Source organism: Cyanistes caeruleus, chromosome 5 (genome assembly GCF_971803275.1).
Source record: "Cyanistes caeruleus chromosome 5, bCyaCae1.hap1.1, whole genome shotgun sequence".
Lineage (NCBI taxonomy): Eukaryota > Metazoa > Chordata > Aves > Passeriformes > Paridae > Cyanistes > Cyanistes caeruleus.
The window spans coordinates 31,729,399-31,751,338 of NC_141705.1; the positions used below are offsets into that span (position 1 = coordinate 31,729,399).

The following is a 21,940-nucleotide window of genomic DNA, read 5'->3' on the forward strand; positions in this document are numbered from 1 at the left end:
AAGGCTTCTCTGCCTTTAGTTTTAGCAAGGCCCATCCATTTATTTTAATTAATGTCAGCACAGCCTACTCCATTCTAGTTAGTTCCAGCAATGTCAATTTCCAATTAAAACCCCATCTTCTCCAAAATCCAAAACTCCTTAAGGTTTGCATCTCAGACACTAATCAGCTAATGAAGTGTTTTTATGTATTCCTCATACAAGCTCCAGGCTTTATTTCTTATGCCCTCTAAGCCCTGCAGAGATATTTATTCCCATCAATTTCATAATTTTCCTTGTTTTTTTCTTTCCTTTTTTTCTTCCCGGTGGAAACTATCCCTTCTTTTCTCTGTTTTCATTTTCTGCACTGAATGTTTAGCTTTGGCTCTGAATTGGTCTCAACTGCAGGCAGTTTAATTATTTCTTCTAATTTTTTCCTTACCCTAGACCAAAACTGTTCTCTGGCTGACATTTTTCACTACATATGGTGAACATATAGAGGATAAATAAAACCAGTGCAAGAAAATTTACAAGTTTTCTTATATTTATGAACTTACACAAGAAAAGGAACAATAGGGGTTTTATATAGCATCTAGGATAATGTGGTCCCATTCTTCTGAGAACATAAAAGTATTACTGTGCTTTCAACTGGAACTGTTTGGTCACAATTGCATTCTTGCTTAAGACCTCCAAATAAAAAATGAAGGTCAAATCCTGAGTGGTAGAATGTTTGTGGGATACTGCCAAATATCTCAAAAAAAAAACCCAAACAAACAAACAAAAACAAACAAAAAAATACCAAGAAAAAACGAAACAGTAGATGAAAAATATCTACAGAGCCAAGAGGCCTTTTTTTGCTTTTGGTACTGGCACACTGGAGAGCAGCCTGGGGGTGCATGGAAGGTTGGGAGGAGACACAGCCAGGACTGGTGACCCCAACTGACCAAAGGGATATTCCAGACCATGTGGCATCATGCTCAGGATGTAAAGTGATGGCTTTGTCCTCCCAAGTCACTGTTACTGTGATGGGGCCCTGTGCTCCTGGGGATGGCTGAACACCTGCCTGCCCATGGGAAGCAGGGAATTCATTCTTTGTTCTGCCTTGCTTGTGTGTGTGGCTTTTGCTTTCCCTATTGAACTGTCTCTCAGCCTGTGAAAAACGAGGTTCACATTTTTTTATATAAAATTTAAAAAGCTTAATAGAAAAACAATTAGGAGATAGAAATAAAGCAAAATGTACAAATACAGCTGGGTGCCTCAGCATTCAGCCAAGAGAGCACACCTTACTAACAAAGGATTGTCACTTAAAAACAGAACCCTAGTACGTATTCATAAATTCTTATACATGATTCAAACATTCCTCTTAAATTTTAGATGTTCCTTTGTTTAGTTTTAACTCACCCCCTCCCCAGTAGATCAATCTTCTTGGCTCCATTGAGTCTCACACTTCCTGATAACAGAGGTTCAATGAATTCTTCCCTTGGAGCACTGATCACAGCTGTCTTCATCTGGATGAAATAATCTAAGAACGCAGGGGCGTTTCTGATCTTTTCAGTCTCTAGGCTACATGAACCAAAGCAGTTTTTTTATTTTAATACTATGCCACAGCCTAACATATATATGTATTATACCACTATTTCTAAGTTTCATGAATAACAGAAATAGAAGGAACTATATTAATACAGCAAAGTTTTCTAACTATATATATATATATATAAAACACTCATTTTAATATTTGCAAAAAGCCAATAATATGTATCTAAAACACAACCCATGAGTTTTCTGGCTTTTACCCTTCTGATTCTCTCCATGGTCCTGCTGGTGGGGTACTGAGTGAGTGGCTGTATGAGGCTTGCCTGCTGCCTGGGGTGAAACCACCACAGCTTCCAACAGAAAGCTCTGAGAGATGAGTATCACACATTAGCCCTGTCTAGCTAATGAATAGAAAAGCTGCAGCAGCACAGCACTGGAAACACATCTAATGAGATTTTATACATTTTATTATAAAAACCAATATGCTGAAACACTTTGTATGATGGAAGGGTGAGCTGTATTTTACTTGTGCTTAGCACGTGGAACAGACAGTATGCGTAAGTTTTAAAGAGCTCAAGTTTTTGGTTGTTTTGGGGGAGGCGTTTTGCGACGTGTTGGTTCACACTGTGTGAAATGCACCATCACTTCATCAGGCTCAATGCTGTTCTTCGCCTGTTGGGAGATCTTGACATGGAGTAAGGAATGAAGGGCAGGCGACAAGAAAGAAACAACCCGAGCTGATGGAAAACTGACCCTTGGAAACCGGTTTAAGAGTTCGCTGTTTGAAGCTAGTTAGCATTATTTGTGAGGAGGACAGAAATAATTTATCGGAAATGAACAGACCTGGAGTTAAATTCTACATCTTAACGCACAGAGCGTTTATCAAGAGATTAATGGGGACGACTTTGGGACCTGGATGTGGCCAAGCCTGGCATGGAAGGAGCAGTAACGTGAGGCAGCAGCCGGGCCAGAGGGACTCCCCATGGATTTGCAGAAATGCGGAGGAAATAACAGCACCGTTTGGCAGCAGGGCGCTGATCCCAGACACACTGCGCTGAGCGCAGCCATGGCAGCTCAAGGAGAGAACGCTCAGCCCCACGCACTCCCCGCAGAGTGCCGGCCGCCGGCAGGCACGGCACCACGGCAGGGAAGGCGGGTGACTGCGGGCTGATTCCGGGGTAACTTCGCGGCAGCGCAGCCGCCCCGTCCCGGCCGAAGGGGAAGCCTCGGGCCCGGGCCCGGGGGAGGCGGGGCCCGCCGGCACCACGGGGCGCTCCCTCACGGGCCGGCGCAGCGCGCGTGCGCCGCCAGGATGCGGCCGGGCCCGGCCCCCGCCGCGGCGCTGACGGACGTGGTGAGTCCGCCCCTCCCCTGGCCGGCCCCCCTCTCCCCGTCCCCGGGGAATGGATGCATGGATGGATGGATGGGTGGAAGACTAGGTAGGTAGGCTGGTGGGTGGATGGGTGTCCTTTCTCAGCGCGGAGGGGAGCGCCCCCGCTCGGGCAGAGCTAGCGGCGGGGCCGGGCGGGCCGGGCCGGTGTCCCCGCTGCCGGATGCGTGCTCGGCCGTGGCGTTTGGGCCTCCAGCCGCAGGGCTACCGCGGGGGGAGGTGCTGAGCACCCGCGATCCCCTTTCTGCAGGGTCCAGGTTGTGTCACACGGGCGGCGGTGGCGCCGCCCGCACTGATGCCTTGCTATACCCCCTTCCATTCTCCACCGCCCTTGGGGGACTCAGCTTGCCTGGCTTTAGTCAGGGATTTGTTGGAAGAGGTCATCATAATGGTGCGAGGCTCTTCTCGGTGGTGCCAAGCGATAGGACAAGAGGCAACGGGCAGGACCTGATGCTCAGGAAGTTTCACCTGAACACGAGAAAGAGCTTCTTTACTGTGCAGTGACAGCACTGGAACAGATTGACCGGAGAGACTGTGGTCTCCCTCAGTGGAGATATTCAGGAACTGTCTGGACACAATCCTGTGCAATATGTTCTAGGATGGCCCTGCTTGAGCGAGGAGGTTGGACCATATCACCCTAACACCAAGGTTGTGGTTTGATCCCCATTATGGGCCATTCACTTAAGTGTTGCACTCGTTGTCCTTGTGGTTCCCTTCCAACTCAGAAGGTTCTGTGATTCTGTGACCCACTGTGGTCCTTTCCAGCTTCACCCATGCTGTGATTGATGCTATAATGTCCATGATGAGCCACTATCAGAGCTCCTTTTGCAGAGCTGTCCTTCTTATTCATGAGCATTCTTCTTGCATAGTAATAATTCAAATAAAAAACATCTTTTACATCAACCCAGGCAAACATTTTTTTGTATTCTGGCTGGAGCTTTTGTGGGTCCCATACTCCAAGACCCTATTAATGAAGATAACTGTGTTATCTAAAATACTTCAGGATTATGCTTCAGGAACCAAACTGTTTCTTGGCGCTCCAGAATCACTGGAAACATGTGATCATCTCCAGAAACATGAAAATCCGTCACCAGCAGATAAACTGTAGTAGATGATTATATTTTAACAGTCATGCATATTTTGCATATTTCTCTTTAGAATGCTTTTGATATGTTTTGAGTTTTTTATTTCATGAGTAACAATGCCATTGCATGTGTGTCTCATACTTTGTAAGCAAACAGTTGTGCAATAAATCTTTCCAAAGGGTCCTAGTATAATTATTTTTACTGGTGCTTGGTGTTTTTTTGGAGCAGTTAAAGCTGTTAAGCATTCTTTCTGTGGACTGTTACACTGAACAATACCCACACTCATCTGTCACCTTTTGTTCCTCTCTGTACTGCCACAGCTGTTTTTGTCTAGTACATTGAACTTGATTGGGGATTGATCTATCTGATAAAACCCTCTCTAAATAGAAGGGTGTTTTTCCATCTGCATGAGCTCTGTGGTAAAATGTCTGCAGTGAGCAGTTATGAGGACACAGAGCAGGGACTTTGGAAGTGGGAAGAAACAGCTGGCTAGTCTCTGTGGTGGCATAAGCAGCTCTCCTGTCAAATATGAAACTCAGCCTTAATTCTAGAGGTTGTGTATGTCACATCATCCCCGCTTTGTTTTTCTCATTTCCCTGAAACTGTGGTTTCCTAACTCATGAATGCATACTTGCAGATGTGCCTAATTATCTTTCTGCTCAGTTCTGTCCTTGCTTTACTTGAGCTGGAAGAATATATATACATGTTTGTGTGTGTGTGTGACTGTTTATTATGTGAAACATTTGGATTGAAACAATGAGAAACAATGACATTTTTCCTAAAGTATTTCTATATGGTAGAAGTATAGAATTATGGCTTTTTTTGTCGAGGTAGGAAATGTGTTCCTAGGTGTAATTGAGGCGCTGGTTGCAGCAACTGTGCACTGCTGCACCATGCACTTCCATGTTTATTCACTGGCCTTCTGTAACCTGAGCAGCTGCAGTAATTGCTGTTGTGCTTACATACTGTGGTATAACAGCAGTCAGTTGTGGCCTGAGAGAAGACATGTTGAAATGGCTGTTCATTTTCATTGCTTTTTTTCCTCCTTAGGTAATTCTAGAAGCTATGGATATACTCTTCAGAATAAGAGGAGGCTTGGATCTTGCATTTCAGCTTGCAACTACTGATGGTGTGTTTATAATACTAATAGATTTCTTAATACTTATATGAACTTTTATTAAGAAACTGTTTGTTATATTTATTTTCTTCACATTTTACAAGGTGTTAAGTGCTTATACACAAACCTGTAAAGATTATTCTTTATCTCCATAAATTTTCTGACACTTTTTTACACCCTGTGTTTTTTGATTTAATTTGAAATAAACTTTACATTGACATTTTTAATTTGCATATACTTCTTACTTATGGATATGTTATTGGGATCACTTTTCAGCTTGAAGCTGAAGTTGACCCTAAAATTCTAAGCAAACAATAGCATTAAGGCAATGGATTTTATTATAATGGGGCTGTATTAATAGTGCAATTTTGAGACTGTGGTCCAGTCTGTCCAGAGAAATAGAGAAGGGGAGCGAGCTACTGAATTTAGGCAAGATTGACTACTGCAATTCCATGTGATAGCAAGGGACTAGTCCATAAGGCATTAAGGGGCTCCTGTAGTCCTCCATTGTTACAGTAAAGTGGTGTTCTCCTCAGAAGACCTACTTAGGGTGGCCCACCTGATCAGTGGCCATTGGGCTGTGATAGTGTAGGATGGGGGAAGAAGCCTGTTTTGAGCTCAGCTCTTGGTCATTCTGCATTTTAAAAGGATGTGTCTAGCAGAAACACAGAATTCCATCTAGTGAACCTTGATAAGGAACTTGGGCTTATTGGAGTTCATGACGTGGAGCAGAAGTGTTGAATAGGTTTGCCTATTCCAAAGCAGCATTTTATGAGTTGCATCCTTAGTTGGGTTATTTGACTTTGTCTACAGTGTAGTGAATTGTAACCACAGTGAAGCAGAGCGGTGTTTGAATTGTCCAAGTATATGGTATTCACACCTGTTATTGGGTAAATATGGCACACTGCTCCTTTTGAAGGGCAGTGAGTTTTTTCTTTTGGAGCAATTTTCCTTTGGCTTTTCTAGTAATGTAGTTTTTACAGATTTCTAGTACAAAAGTTATCTAATAGTGACCAAATTTAAGTTCATGCATCGGAGAGATACAGCGTAGTCTTTGATAGCTTGTTAGGCTTTTTTAACTTACTGTATTCAAAGTAATGGTTTTTAACCTTCACAGTAAGGAAAAAAATGTGGCTAATGTGCCAAAGTTACTCTATCATATCCAGTAATGTCATATCCATTATTGGTTCAGGTTGTAAGATGTGGGTAAAACACCTTACAAGCTCTGAAAGGCAATTGTACGTACCAGTAATAAAGATTCAGGCAAACCAGACTGTGGCGTACAGGTTTATGTTGGCCAAAATTTGGTCCTCAGCTGGAATGTAGGCCCTGCTTTTCCAAAGATTTAGTCTGGTTTTGGTTTATATTTCTGAACAATGATATGAGGTCAGAAACATGTGAGTGACTTAGACTGAATATTTTCAGGATTTTTTCAAAAGTCTAAATATACATAAAAATTTGTACATAAAAGTTTGTTTGCAGCTGTAGGCTTGGTTAAGACTTATTAGATGTGGTAAGTGACAGCAGAGTAGATTATTCTCCTGGAAGTTTGACAGCATCTTAGAGAAAGAGTGCACTCTCATTCAGGGAGGTGAATGTGAATGTGTCAGACAGACCTGCTAATTGAAATCTTAACTCAGTTTTGTTTACCCGGTCATTTCTCTGATGATAACAGCACTTGCATTTTTATTCCAAGTCAAAACAATTTTATTAAATGTATGCCCAACAGCTATAAAAAAATGGTGAGGAAATTTTCTAGGCTAATTATATCATTACTGTGTTTCAGAGGCATCAACAAAAAAGGCATTAGGATATGTTTTCAGTGATCTAGAAAACAAACTATCCTCAGAGGTTCTTGTGTTCAGAATTTGCCACAGTTCAGTCTATGTGTGGCCTAACAATGGTATGACTACAGTTCCAGAGCTGACTGATGAGTCTGCATGTAAGGAGTTAAGACGATTTATACAGTAAGTATATTTAAAAACGGGGGGTGGGGAAGGGGGGGGGGGGGGGGGCAGGGAAGGTTAACAGATTAATTTCATATTATAGAAATTTCTCCTTCTGTTGATAATTCAGATTTGATCAAGATGATGAGACCAAACGAAAGCTTGGCAAAAAAAAGGATAAAAAGCTACAGGATACGGTATGTTTCCAACATATAAGAAAAATTATCATTTAAACATTTTTGGACTTGCCCTCCCTAGGCCTTTCTGTACACAAATAGGCATTGGCATGACTTTAAAGAAGGCTTTTGAAGTCATTGAGACTCAACATGAATGTAGAAATCCACCTATGGCAGATCAGCATGTAAAAGTTTGTCTTTAATATTACCAGATTTTTTTAACCCAAGTATTTAATTACTGAGTTTGATACCAAATATCTGCATCTTTACTTTTGCCTTCTTGATTCATGTGTAGTTGGAGATGTAATATTGGTGTCTTTATACTCTGCAGCAGCAGATAATCAATGTAGACCTCATGCTGGAAATGACATCTTCATTAGCTGCTTTGACTCCAGTCATTGAAAGGGAAAAGAAGGAACACCACTACATAAATATGACATTACCAGTTGATGTTGTTGTATCTGTTTCTCCAGAAGAACCATGGGGAAAGTAAGTGTTATCCTGGACGTGGAATTTTTCAGCGTAATTTCTGCTTTTTCTTGAAATAATGAAGTCAAACTATATCATTCATCAGTTTAATGAAACATATATAGTATTTTTGTGATGTAATTTTAACTGTGTAAATAATAAAAGCTCATGTAGACAGCTGTTAATAATCTTGAGACATGATCCTTTTGCTGTCTATAAAAAATTCAGTTTATCAATGTCTGACAGATTTAATAACTCATAACCATTGCTTAGCAAGGAATTGAGAAAATCAGGAAAACATTCTAGAAATGTTCATATGTGAGGTGTATAAAAGTGAGAACTGGGATGTATTTGATGAGTCTTTGTAATCTCAGCTCTACATTTGGGGCTGCAGCAGGGTTGGTACAGATGGAAAACATTTGACTCTCTGTGTATTTTTTCCTTGCTTTTTTTCCATAGGATTTGACTCTGAACGTTGCTAAATGGAGTGCATAAAATGCAAAACAAAACCATTTAATTTTTATTTTGGCAAATGCTCATACTGATTGTGTTTATGATAAGAGAGCAGGGTAGCCACATTTGGGAGGACTGAATCACTAGGGACTCGTTCCTGTGTGTGGACCAGCTTTAAGTAAGGCATAGTTGGGCTCTGCCTTTCCCTGTGGGAGCAGAAGCATTGAAGTAGTGCAGTCATCTGACCAGGTCAGACATGCATTTAGGTATTGTATAACTCACAGCTGTGAGAAAAAATGATTCACAATCACTTGAAATATTCTCCCTTGTACTTCGCAGGGTACAGAATCTCCTAGTGAAAGCAATTCATGGGCAATTAACTGACATGGAAAGATGTATTATGAAATATGTGAAAGGAACATCAATTGTGGTACCAGAACAATTTCATTTCATGTTACCAGGAAAAAATCACCTCATAACAGTCTCATATCCTACAGGTATTTCAGATGATCAGCTGGAAAGTTACAGAAAGGTAAAGCCAACAAACCATAACAGAATCTAATTTTTTATTTTTAATTACTGTAATTGAAGCAGTGGTAAGGCTTTCCATTTAGTCAATGTCAACAGCAGATACTGCTGTTGTTTAGATTTATTTTTATTATAACCAAAGCAGTATACTGAATGAAGAAGCTTGATTTATTAGAAGTTTTTTTATAGAATGTGCCAGATATAATTTTTGTAAGGGAACAACAGAAACTTTAGAAGTACATAAAATTTGGTTGATAAATATTTTCTCTAAATTATACTTCCAGTACAGTATTCTTTGAATTTCTCCTTTTTTTTTGTTCTTCCATGGTAGTACATCAGCTTACTTTTGATGTGTTACTGCATTCAGGTTTTAAGAAATGTCCTGAAAGGGGTAGTATTGGTTTCTTAGTTTTGGTTTCTTTCTTGGGGTTTTATGGTGTTGTGGGGTTTTTGTCTTTGGAGGGGGCTGCTTTTTGTAGCTCACAGCTGACCAGGCTTAGCTAGTTTTTAGCTTGTTTTTGCCTTTGGGTTGGCACATATAGAAAGAATACTATGGGTAAGGTGAAAGAATGCCAAGATGTGTCAGTCCTTTCAGATTGAGACTGATACCAGTGTAGGTCACACAGTTTCATGTGCTGAGAGCAGGGAAAGAATATTCTGCAGCTTAGAGGCGTAGAAGCTGTGGGGACTTTTTCTGTGTGAAGCATTACTGGGTGTATAAAACCCAGTCTAGCTTTGTGTTTGCAGAGGCCTCAGGCACTGGTGGCACTGCCTGTGTTTCCTGCTCTGTGTCTGCTGTTCACGCTTACCCACTGATGGGAGTGTTACTGCAGCTCCTGTAGCTGAGTTCAGTGCTGGGTCATCTGCCTAAAATGTATTACCTGTGCTACATATATTATCCTAGATGATCTCATCATGCCTTCCACTCTTAAGCTCTGTGAAATAAGACAATATATCTCTTTAAATGTGGCTGCTGTGTGGCAAACAGAGCTTTAGAGATTTTAAAATAAACTGAACCTGCTTGAACCATAAGCCCAATATCTTTATTTTATCTCAGTACGTTATTTGTATGCTTCAGTATCAGTTAAGATTATAATTTGGTGTATCTACATTACTGTGTAGATAAAGCTGTAATCCTTTTCTATGATGGTGTATTTTATCATGCTTTCATAACAAACCTGTTACGGTATTTTTAGTGGGGCCCCAGCAGCAGGTGTTATGTAACAGGACTGCATAAAGTAGTGGGCCCTTGAGATGGGAGGTAAGCCTGCATGAGCTTCCCTGGAGAGATGAGGTCTAGTAGTGAACATACCTGCTGAATGTTTAATTAAGCCTATTTCAATAATTTGCTAAACTGTGCTGTTAAAATTATATCTTTATTACTGCTTACAATGTGGTCTTTCTTTTAATCCGAAATTTGAATTGTGTTTCTTACTTTTATTTGAACTCGCATGTAGGAATTGCATGGGTTATACAATCTGCCTTGTGACAGACCATATTTCAAGAGAGCAAATGCTTATCATTTTCCAGATGAACCATATAAAGATGGGTATCTCAGAAATCCACATTTACATCTTAGTTCACCTGGCATGGAGTCTGGTATGGTAAGTTTAAATTGCAACATTTTGCAGAAAGTATCTTTTCATTTTAATTGAGATTTTTTTTTTAATTGAAAGAAGTAATTTAGATAGTCAATGATGTGTAGATGAGAAGGTGAAATAATTGGTTTGACCTTTCAAGCAAAAGGGCTTCTCTGTACAAAATGGCATTGCTTTAATTTGCTGTATTTGTCCCAAAGAAATTGGATTTTCTTGTGAAAATAATGTCCATGTTTTTAGCATGTATTTGAAAAAGTTCCTCAGAACCAGGACAAGAAACTAAAACTATGAACAGAGAAGTTTAGGAGACAAAACCAAGTGCAGTAATCATGTGTGAATAATGACCCTTTCAATCTTCCAAAGATTTGCAGTCCCCAGCTGAAAACTTTACAGTGGTAGTGACAGGTCATACAACTTCTCTGAAAACTGATGCAAGTGTGCTCAGATGGCTCTGTGTTCTCCCCTCCTGTGCAGGTTTATTTAGTGCAAGGTGTATACAGTTACCACCACTATATGCAGGACCGCATGGATGACAGTGGCTGGGGCTGTGCCTATCGGTCTCTGCAGACAATCTGCTCTTGGTTCAAGCACCAAGGCTACATGGATAGACCTATACCAACACACAAGGAAATTCAACAGGTACAGAACATTTAAGGAGATTATTTTATGCATATTTGTCTAAAAAGGTTTATGTAGATTATTTTAAAATATCAAATTCATATATTTTAAAAGGTATCTTCTGTCCCTTAAATTGGACTGGTGGTTCTGAATTGTTTATCTGCTTTGAGTGACATTATCTGTTCAAATAAGATACATTAAAATAATCTTTTAAATGTTTCCTTGGATTAATGTTCTATTAGAAGCTGTGATATGACATTTTCAGTGTTTTTGTGAAATGCAAAGAACAAAGAACCCAATGTGTCATGCTAAAATCAGTTTTAAAACTGGCTGTCATATTCAGTGACAGCTGGATTAGTTCCCAGATGCTATACAGGAATTTACTGACAACTTCTGCAACTTTGCCTTTTATAGTAGTGCACTTTTCCTGATTTTTGAACTCTCTTTCACTTCTTTTTCTGTTTTGAATTGAAATGCATACCTGAATATGTTAATTTCTGTTAAAAGCACTGAAGTAAAACTGTAGACTTGTAGCTAATACCCATTCTTGAGTATGCCTATCAAGGAATACTGCAGTTACCTTCAGTCTTCTAAATATAATTCTTCATGTTATATTTATTTACTGAACATTTTTGTAAAGTTTAATTCATTCAATGAAAAAACATTTATCATATGTGGCAGGGATGTGAATACTAAAGGTAAAACCACATTTCCTGAACAGTTCTCAATCCACATCTGAATGCCATTGAAATCTGTGCACTCCTGTAGTATTTTTAGGTGTCTAAAAGAGGGCAGTAGCCTGCAGAAGACCTTTGGGCTTTGTGTCCTGAGCAGAAAAGGCCCCTCTCAAGTGCTGAGTGTAACATATAAGCCTCAGAATGAAGAAGAGTTTAAAATAAACCATAACCTTTGACACAGATCAGTAGCCTCTTCCTCAGAGCACTATTTTATGCATCCTTTCCAGAGTGCTTTGAATAGAAATCCAAGCCTTTCAGTCTGTGAAGTGGCTTCTTCAGTGTACAGATGATGCACTCCTTTATTAAAGAGCTCAGTGGTCGCCCTCCCAGCCTGAAGTCTGCCTGTGGACCTGGGATTGTTGTCTCTGCTCATGGACACAGTTCTGCATTACTGCTCAAAGGAACATTTCCAAAACAGAACTGCAATGAATGAATTCAACATTCATTGGTCTGCTTTTGACTAGCTAGGTTCAAAACACATGCTCATATATATAAACCAACTTTGTTCACAAAAAGGGTGGAATTCCCTGCTATATGTTGTTGATATTTTTGTTTCTTCCTCATTGTGGTGTTGCAAAGGCACTGGTTGATGCTGGAGACAAGCCTGCAGCATTTGTTGGGTCACGGCAGTGGATTGGTTCGATTGAGGTACAGCTTGTTCTGAATCAGCTTTTTGGAATAACATCCAAAATATTATTTGTCAGGTAAGAATCACTATCTGCTTAGGAGCTTGGTAATTGCTAAAAAGACTGAATGCCTTAAAATGCAAATCATGATTGCAGTACATGGGAGAAGAGGTATAATTAAAGAGATAACAAATCTTTCAAGGGTTCTTTGCTCATTAACCCTCTGTTCTTACCTTTAGTTGTGCTAAGTGCTTATAGAAGAATGTACTGTTAATTTCTTGGGAGCTTGGGGTTCCTGTTTCCAGTTGCTATAAATTGCTTAATAATATGCAAATTGCCCGGTTTCATAAAGCTATGGTCTAATGCTTCCACAAGAAATGTGCCTCCCATTGGGTGTGCTTAATCTGTAAATTCCTTCATGGTATGCAAACTGATATGGAATTCATCCTTTGCACCACAATTTTTGATGCAGGCACACAGTCTGATGTCCACAGAGAACTGAATGTACACTGACAAATAATTACTGTGGCTACAGACCTAACTTGTGAATTTAGGATTGAGGCAAATTGTTCAGAAGTCTGGAAAATAATGTTCCCCTTTCTGCATTTGTGTGACATATAAAGCAAGGAATTTGTTTCCATTCTGATAATCTGACAATGAAGGACCCTAGGAAGATATTTGGGACAAAAGGAATAATCTTTAGCATTTATCTGAAGAAAAATTACCATATTTTTTATCATTTAGGCAGCACTAAGCCAGCACTATTAGCTGACGAATAAAACCCTGAACATTAAATAAATACAATCATGAAATTAAGAACATACACTAAGAGTCTGTATGAAAATACAAATCAAAATACTTCTCATGTGTTATGTTTATTTAGAGTAAATTCAAACTATAGCTATTCTACAAGAGCATGGTGATGAGGATCCTTCCATGGGGATGTTAGGAAAATAGTTCAGGTCTTTAATATTTTAATCTTTTTTTTTGTACCAGAGCTTTTACTTGGAGATGATCTACCTATTATTTATAGCATCTATGATGAGCCTTGCCAGTAAGAAGATTGTTATTCCTGCATATGAGAATATAGAATACATTCTTTTCTGAACTGGATAGAATTGCTTATAGTGCTGCTACAAGGGAGCACCAGTTTATCTCAGTGTTATGAAAAACCAACGTCACTACCATGCCGGGAAGAGGAAACAATCATGCAGCTTTTTCAGCTGGTCACTGGCAGTGGATAGCATTTTTGTCTTGGGCTTATTTCCAGCTAGCATCTCTGATTTCTTATGGAAATAAGACTTCACAGCTGCACCAGCAACACCAGTACTGAATCTATTATAATAAATGCACCATTGCCCAGTTTTGTATTCTGTCTGCATTTAATCAATTCTCTCTACTTGGGAAGCAGGCACACAGACTCTTACTGGGGCTTTAAAAATATTAGTCACTATATAAAGAAATATAAATACAAGATATTAAAAATGTCTGTATTCATTTCCTTGCCTAGCAGATAGACTTTGTGTCAGAAAGTGTTTTTCAGATTTTCTCAGGAAGTTTACACAGGAATAATCCAAGAGACCTTCTTTCTGGTTATCTATGCAGTGAACGAGTTTAATGGATAATTCAAGAATAAACCTAGACAGAATGACAAATCTGTTATTGTTTTTCTTACCTAGCCAGGGTTCTGAACTGGCGTTGCAGGGAAGAGAGCTTGCTAATCATTTCAAGACTGAGGGAACTCCAATTATGATTGGTAAGTGCTTGAGTGTTGACGAATGGTAATGAAAGTGCATGGCCTCCCTGTGCTGAATTTCATTTCAAGTAGAACCCATTTAATTTACTGTACAAGAGTTAATCAAAACTGTAGACAAATTAAAAATTACAGTTTTCCCAAGGTAGCCTCAAAAATGATAGAGTTTAGTCTAGTTGGTATCTTTTTATTCATTATTTCTTTCAAGCTCAGTATTAATTAAACATGGTAACAAAAGCCAGTCTAAAGGGTGTTTTTAAATATTGCTATTAAGTCAGAACTTGACTTGACTTCCATTCTCTACAGAAGCAGAAGTTCATTCCCCAAAACTTCCTCTCAGAGAAGAGCATTGTTTATCTGGCTTGGAAGAGAAGGGTATTACCCAAATTTGCTTTAAGAATAGTTTTAATAATCTGAAATACTGGTATGATAAGAAGTGCCATTTGTAAAAATACTGTGACTTTAATTAAACTATTTTTTTCCATGCTGTGTTTTAGGAAATGAGTAATATTGATATTACTATTTTCAACTTTAATAACATTAATTTAAGCAATTTTGCAGTCTGTATTCGTCATTCCATAACACAGTGTAACTTTCTCAAAACAGAGGTGCCAGAAGTCCAGACTTTGATATGGTGATGGTTTAGATTAGATATTAGGAAGAAATGTTTCCCTGTGAAGGTGGTGAGACAGAAGAACAGGCTGTCCAGAGAAGCTGTGGATGGCCCAAGGCCAGGGGCCCAATGTTTAAGGCCAGGTTGGATGGAGCTTTAAGCACCTGGTCAAGTGGGAGGTGACCTGCCCATTGCAGGGGGGTTGGAACTAGGTGATATTTAAAGTCCTGTACAACCCAAACCATTCTATGATTCTATTAAATATTCTTGGCCTTTCAGCAGCCTCTTTGTCTGAATTTCAAGAATGTCCAATCCTATATTGAAAAATCTTTTAGTCTATAACTTACCTTTCCCTATAAATCTCCCTTGTAGGTTGTTTAATTTTTGTTATCATTGGAGTTGGGCTTTTTGAGGGTGGGGTTTGGGGATTGTTTTTGCTTGTATTCTTCCAGCGATTTTGCAATCCCTACGTGCTTTGTGGAGTTATTACTACAGTACTATGGGAATGTAAAGTATTGCATGTTATCTGAAAGAAACATTCAAGAGTTAACCTGTGCCCATCTCATCAAAATATCCCTTTTTCCTGTTTGCAGGCTGGGGAAAGGGAAATTAGGATTTACTATTCTGCCCCTAATATTCATTGACGTAACTTAGTAGAAAACAGCAGATAAACTTCTTCCAGGAATTCTGGTTTCTCTTCTGATTTTAGTCCTTTTATAACCAGGAAATTTTGCAGATTTCTTTCCTACAGTTAGGTTTCTTTAAAGTGCAGAAGAGATGTTTGAAATATTCTTGACTTCATCTGGTGGAAGTGTTGAGGATTCAGTCTGCCTTGCTGACTTGGAACAAATTTGGAAAATGCATTTCTACTTATTTCAGTTACTACAACTAACCTTTCTTAGATGTACTAAAGGTACATTGTTTAATAATGTGAAGAATCTTATGTCAGACACTTTCAGAATCATCTTGATACAAGCTAATCTGTCAATTAAAGGTGTTGATGTACTTTTATTTAACCCTTGCACATTAATTCAATCCCAATGGAAAAAAAATCAACTATCTCTTTCTCCTATTTTAGGTGGAGGTGTTTTGGCTCACACAATATTAGGAGTGGCTTGGAATGAGACTACAGGGCACATAAAATACTTGATTCTAGACCCACATTACACTGGAGGAGAAGATTTGCATGTTATTTTGGAAAAGGTGAGGCTTGATGCACATATATACTCACACATGTATATTTATGTATTTTGGCATTCAAAAAATAATGTCCAGCCAAATACAAATTGACCATTTTGTTGAATGGCTTCTCCATTCTTTATGGAAGAAGCACTGACCCCAGTTAACCTGCATGCTACAATAAACTAAGTATTGTCAGTTTCTGAAACGTAGTGTCTTTGGAGATGTATAAGATCAGCAAGTACATCAAATTATTATACTATAAAGCAATGTTCTTTATTTTATATGAATTCACCCATCTCCCCTTTATCCAGGAGTATATATGATAAATGTATTTTGTATTTTGAATAAAACAGAAAATTCTGTTCAGGCTATATGGTGCTCTAAATGAAGCAGAGAAGATAATTTATTTTAAATTGTAAAAGTGATATCTGATGATAGTGTAAAATCCAACACTAACCATTCTCAGATCAGGCCTTGAACAATGTTCAGAGGGTAGGTACTGAATTATTTTGAAAATGTGGAAAAACTCCAAACTGCTTATGGTGTGCAATGTAATTTCCACTTTTAAAGCCACTAAAAGGAATGATGCATCCCATTACAAACCAGTAAATATAGCGTCAGAAATGTAAACTCTAAAAGCGGCTAAATAATCCTTTAAGTGTTAGCTAATCAGTGTCTTTTCTGTTTTTCATATTAAGTTGAAAACAGCAACTTTTATTTCTAATCTTTGATACCCTTGTGTAGGCCCAACAAAAAACCCAAATAAACAGAAAAACAAACAAACAAAAAAAGACACCAAAAAAACCAACAACAACAAACAAAAGAAAAGAGCTGTTTAAGAAACATTTTGCTGGCCTGTAATGATCAAAGCTTGAGATGATCAGGAAGTAACGATTTCCAAAGAACATGTATGACCAAAGGCTGTTACAGCTACTAGCTGTAAAGAATGGTTCAGTGGTCCAGAAGAGTAAAATAAATGCAGAACCCACTTTCCTCATCAGAAGTGAGGCTCTTTTCTTTAAGAACACCTCCAATAATGTGGTACTCTGCAAACTTAAAAGCTTTTGTTAGACTATTTGCTTATGCTGAATCAGGTTGAATAGCACAATTTCTGGTATTAGGAGCTCTGTTTGGGGCTGAAATATCAAGTTACCAAAGAAGGCAAGGATTCAGCATAAGAAAGGAAAACTGTGAGAATGACAGACTTTCAGAGCCTCTCAGGAGCAGCAGAAGGGAGGTGGGATGGGAAGATGATACTTTCTAAAAACTAAGCTGGGGAGGGAGGAAGGGGGAGAGAGGGGAGAGAGTCTTTGTAGTATGTTTTCCATTAATGTGTTTCCAGGTATGTAGAGAGCTTTCTGAAAATTGCCATTGCATTCTATAGACATTTGAAAATAATTCATACATCTTTGGTTAGTATGATTAGTAAAATTAGAATAGACTCAATTATAGTAGACAGGAAAAAACAGGATTTGAAGTAGATTTAAAGGCTGTCTTGCTTTTCTTTGGACAGGGCTGGTGTGGATGGAAGGGCCCAGAGTTCTGGAACAAGGACGCCTATTATAATCTGTGCCTACCTCAACGACCAAAAGCTATTTAAATTCACTCTTACGCTGAACGCGCTGAGACAGAATAGTAGCTCATCTAGATAAAACTGTCCTGTTATTTATCAAAATAATGCTTTAAGTCAATCAAAACCCAGTTGAAATAGAAATGTTGGTTGAATGACTTAAATTGAGAAACTATTTTTTTTAATGAAACCTCTAGAAATAAGAGTTACCTGCTTTGAACTGTATCCTTACAAATGCATTTACTAGGCAACAAACACTCTGTCATTTTTCGTAGCACAATTTTAGGCTTATATAGTATTTTCCCTTCTATTAGAATCTTTATAGATTAAATGCCAAATCCTTTCATTTTATGGAATATTTTCATGACAAAAAGATATACTGTCCTCTGCCTTTAGGGTTCCACTTAGCCAGTTGCCGTGTCCATTATGAATCTGTTCAAAGGCCTTGTTTGTTGCTGGTGTTCTTGATGATGCACTTTAGGAGTGTGGAAAAAAATGGCTATATTTACTGCATTTTATTAATTTTTCTCTCATATTTACACAAAAAAAAAAAGCAAAAGAATTCATTCTTCCATCATTATTTATTTATAGCTGAACGAATACAAGTATTCCAGGGGGGAAAAAACGTCACAACATTCTTCTGTAAGAAGTAACAATAAACAAGCTTTCCTCCTTCTCAGAAGGAGACAATGTCCCAGCACACACATCTAACTGCTCAGTGTTTCATCCAGTCGTGGTTCTTCAGACTTTGGATTCCCCATATTTCATGTTGGGATTACTGTTTTTTCTGGCAGCTAGGAGACAAGATCTGTCATAGAAACAAACAAAATAAGTCTGAAGCTGTGTCATCAGTACATCATGAAGAGTACCTATGATTTTTATTTTTTCTGTATTAAAGTAGCCTCTTAAATGGCATTCCACATGTCCATTTCCAAGAAGACCCTAACCTGAAGTACCTATGCAAGTTCATCCTTACTAGCAGGCTTCTAAATCTATCTGGTCTGTGTCTAACACACATTTGTTTTACTTAGATGCTAATAACATTTTTAAAATATTCTGAATTGTATTAAACCAACACTATTACGTACCATCTGATCTTCTCCTCTTCCTGTTTATGTATCTGCTGGTATCGCTTTCTTGTTTCTGTGCAGTTGGATCCCCTCTCCACAAGCCATGTCTGTCACTTAGCAAGTATCCAGACTGTCCTCTCAGTTTCATTGTCTGAGTGTGCTGAATTGTCCTGAGGAACTTGGCACATTCCAGAAAGCCATAATCCACTGCAAGGTCTGCTGCTGTTTGTCCACTGTTGTTGCACAAGCTGAAATACAGAATTAACAATAACCAATTAAACTGGAATAATGAGCAAGCACTGACTAAGTGGTAATTTACACAGGTGTATAAAAATAAGTATTGAGAATCAATACCAAGAAGATTTGCCAAGGGGGCTGGTATTAAATACAGAAAGGAATAATTATTTTAAAATAAATTTGTCATCAGGCTATTACTGTCTTAGCATATCAGAAAGGCAAGACGAGGGTGAGATTATGATCAGGAATATTCTCTCAGCAGTTACCACAGAGGTATATAGCTAAACAACGTGTCAGCATTGGTCTGTGCTCCTTTGGTGTTAATGTCAGTTTTTAATACTCCTATGGCTATAGGCATGCTATGTTTGCAGCCTTAGCATGCATGTTCTGAGCAGGTTAAATGCACTCTGTAAAATGCACATCCTTTCACACTCTTACTGAAGTCACTAAATGTTGCTCAACTTACTCAATTTTAGCATCACCAGCAACAAGGAGAGCAAGACATTCCAAACTTCCAACTTTGGCTGCTTTATGTATCGGGGCTTCTCCAAGGCAATCCTAAAAACACAGTTTATATATAACAGTCATTTGCAAGAAGAGGAGTAGGATAAAGCTGTCTTGTTCTCCAAAATGACTGCTTATGTATACCAGTCTGTTGTGAGCTGAAAGAGAGGTTAAAGGAATATAGCTAGTTAAGTGTACTTGGTAACTACCATTAAATGTCTAAGGTATTCATCACCACAAAGTAGAAGTGCTGTCTCCTGCAGAACTCATTGTTTAACCTTTGCCTTCTAAAAGATAACTTAAACAGAATACTCTCTACGCAGATTATCAGCATCTCTTAGCACCATTCAGGGATTGCTGTGACCAGCAATCACAGCAATCTGAGCTTGCTACCGGCTCAGAGGTATAAGGAAATAGACAAGCAACTCGATTGAGTAAGAATCCTTACACTTACTGGAAGTAGGGACAAACCTTTGGAGGAAAAATAAATACTCAGTTGTGTAAAAGAATTAAGTTGTTTAGACATCTGCATGCAGCTCTGTAAGTGTGAAAATGAAATTATACATTGCAAGTGAAGTTTCTAATGCAATATAGACAGTATTTCTGGTTCATGCTAGAAGTTACTCTAGAATAAGCAAATCCAGATATCTCATATAATACAAATGAGTATAAAAAAAACCCTCTCAGATAAAAAGCATGGAAATAATATTACGTGGATTTACTGACATGCCAGATTAGAAGTGGAAGGAATAAAATGTTTGGTTTTTTTTACCTGTTGGTTCAAATTTGCTCCTGTTTGCAGCTGCCAAAGTAGAAAAAAAGCTTCACCACCACAAGCAGCTAAGTGAGCTGGAGACTGACCAGAGGCATCTGCAGGTGCATTCACGCCGGTTCCTGTCTCAAATAGGTTGCTTAAACTACCACACTGAAACAAGATATCAAAAGAAAAAAAGAAATGTTACTGCCAGTGTAAGCCAAGGCAGGTGTCAGAACACTGCATCACAGCAAAACACATTCCCCTTCCAAATCACTGGACCTTCACGTCCCTTGAGACTGCCTTTTAATTTTTTATTTTTTTTTTTTTAAAGAGCAGTGCAAGAAAGACGTTTTTGGCTTTTAATCTCTTAAATACCGATCGACAGCGGTAGTGCCCCAACATTAACAGCAGCAGCTCCAGCCAAACTGTACCACATTCACTTCCGCAGCTGGGCTCCAGGTAAGACAAAACCACAGACAGCCCCTGGCAAAGCTCACCTCTGAACTGCAGTCCAGCATCAGCATCGCTTCCCTTTGCTGGCGCGGGGCTGTCGGGGCCGGAGGCGCGGGTCCGTCCGTGCCCGCGGGTCCGTCTGTGCCCGCCGCCCCGTCCGGCTGCGAGCGCCGGGCCCGCAGCCCCGCCCCGCCCATTGGCCGCCCATTGGCCGCCCCGGGGGCACCGCGGGGCCGCGGCCGCGCCGGGCCGGGGCTGGCGGCGGGGCGGCCATGGGGCGCGGGGCCGCCCGGCACGTCCCGCACACACTCGCAAGCCGCGGCAGCGCCCTCCGGAGCCCCGGGCAGCCCGGCACCGGCTGCTGCACCGGCCGGGAGCGGGCGGCGCAGGAAACCCCGCTGCCGCCGGCAGCCGGGAGCCACCGAGCCCTGAGCGCGGCCTGGTGTTCGCTCGGTTGCGCTGCTGCACGGCGGTTCTGCCAGCGCACCTTAACGCTGGTTTGGGAAGGCTAGATCAAGGCAGACTTGAATCTAGGAACGGAAACAATAGAGAACTAATTTAGGTATTTCCCCCCAAAAAAGCTTAAGTTAGTAAAAATAAATCCGTACCGTCATTCTGCCCATGCTCTATCTCTAAGCCAGGGAGGTTGGCCGGACGTGCCACGCTCTCCCTTTCAGCACAGATATTACAGCAAGTTCATCACCAGTCTGAACTAGAATTGGCAATGGTAGATCTCTGGGCACAGCCACCTGCTATATCTCTGCTCAAAACACGTTTGCAAAAACAGAACTTTGATTGTCACTTAATGAGCTTGAAGTATCCTAGAGAAGCGTGAGTGTCCAAGGTGCACAATTCTGTTCCCTTAGCATTATGGTATTTCCTTCTGTGTCAAATACCTGCATGTTTGTTATGGAAGTTCCTCATAATCACTACCATCACTTAAAAAAAATAATGGAAAGTCACGTATTTAAAAAACCAAATGATAATGGCATGGTTTTAATAAACAGAGATAGGGAAAAAGAAGCCTAACAATGTTCCTTTAGGGCATACATAGTTCTGGAATGAATTCACAAACATGAAATTACCTTCCACTTCTCCTTCAGGAAAAGTAATATAAATTATTTTAGTGGAATATGAGCATATACAGTAAAAATTTTAAAGGTAGATAGCCTGTGATCAGTTCAGCAGAATTATTTCAGTAAGTGATAGTTCTCACTTCTCTTTTATATGGAAAGTACACTTGTGTAATTACAGATTGTTGTATTGGGTTTTTTCCCTGAACAGCTAGCCAAGCAAATTAGTAAAACAAATAAAATTCCTACATTTCTAACTATGCTTTGTTAGGGATGAAATACCTCTGCACAGATGCCAGAAATCCAGTCATTGTTTATGCAACTTTAAAAGACTTGAAAACACACATATCCAGAATTAGCTTAAGACTAAACAGTTTTGGATTGCCCAAGAGGTTGTTTTGGTTTTTTTTGGTTTTGTTTTAAAGATCTTCCCTCCCTAAATTACCTCAGCAATTCAGAGGTTTCAAGCTGCACCCA

At 39.6% G+C, this 21,940-nt stretch overlaps 2 protein-coding genes across 5 annotated transcripts; one reads left to right on the forward strand and one right to left on the reverse strand.

Annotated features, from left to right (window-relative positions):
- Positions 1-2,782: 2,782 nt before the first annotated feature.
- UFSP2 (UFM1 specific peptidase 2) lies at positions 2,783-18,735 on the forward strand. Of its 4 annotated transcripts, none has more exons than XM_086889059.1 (12): positions 2,783-2,863; positions 5,035-5,113; positions 6,888-7,068; positions 7,178-7,244; positions 7,555-7,712; positions 8,484-8,676; positions 10,130-10,276; positions 10,745-10,909; positions 12,205-12,329; positions 13,931-14,007; positions 15,696-15,820; positions 17,313-18,735. In XM_086889059.1, the coding sequence occupies exons 1-12, from the start codon at positions 2,822-2,824 to the stop codon at positions 17,397-17,399; spliced, it is 1,446 nt and encodes a 481-aa protein (XP_086745185.1). In that variant the 5' UTR covers positions 2,783-2,821; the 3' UTR covers positions 17,400-18,735. The 4 variants fall into 4 exon arrangements, with proteins under 4 accessions (XP_086745185.1, XP_086745186.1, XP_086745187.1 ...); XM_086889060.1 differs by having other exon boundaries at positions 2,788-2,863; positions 7,558-7,712; XM_086889061.1 differs by having other exon boundaries at positions 2,797-2,948.
- On the reverse strand, positions 17,932-20,576 carry ANKRD37 (ankyrin repeat domain 37). The gene is made up of 5 exons (XM_023925049.2): positions 20,435-20,576; positions 19,953-20,105; positions 19,143-19,234; positions 18,458-18,687; positions 17,932-18,177 (listed from the first exon to the last, which is right to left on the reverse strand). Exons 1-5 carry the CDS (start codon positions 20,459-20,461, stop codon positions 18,164-18,166), a joined length of 516 nt encoding a protein of 171 aa, XP_023780817.2. The 5' UTR covers positions 20,462-20,576; the 3' UTR covers positions 17,932-18,163.
- Between the last annotated feature and the right edge of the window lie 1,364 nt (positions 20,577-21,940).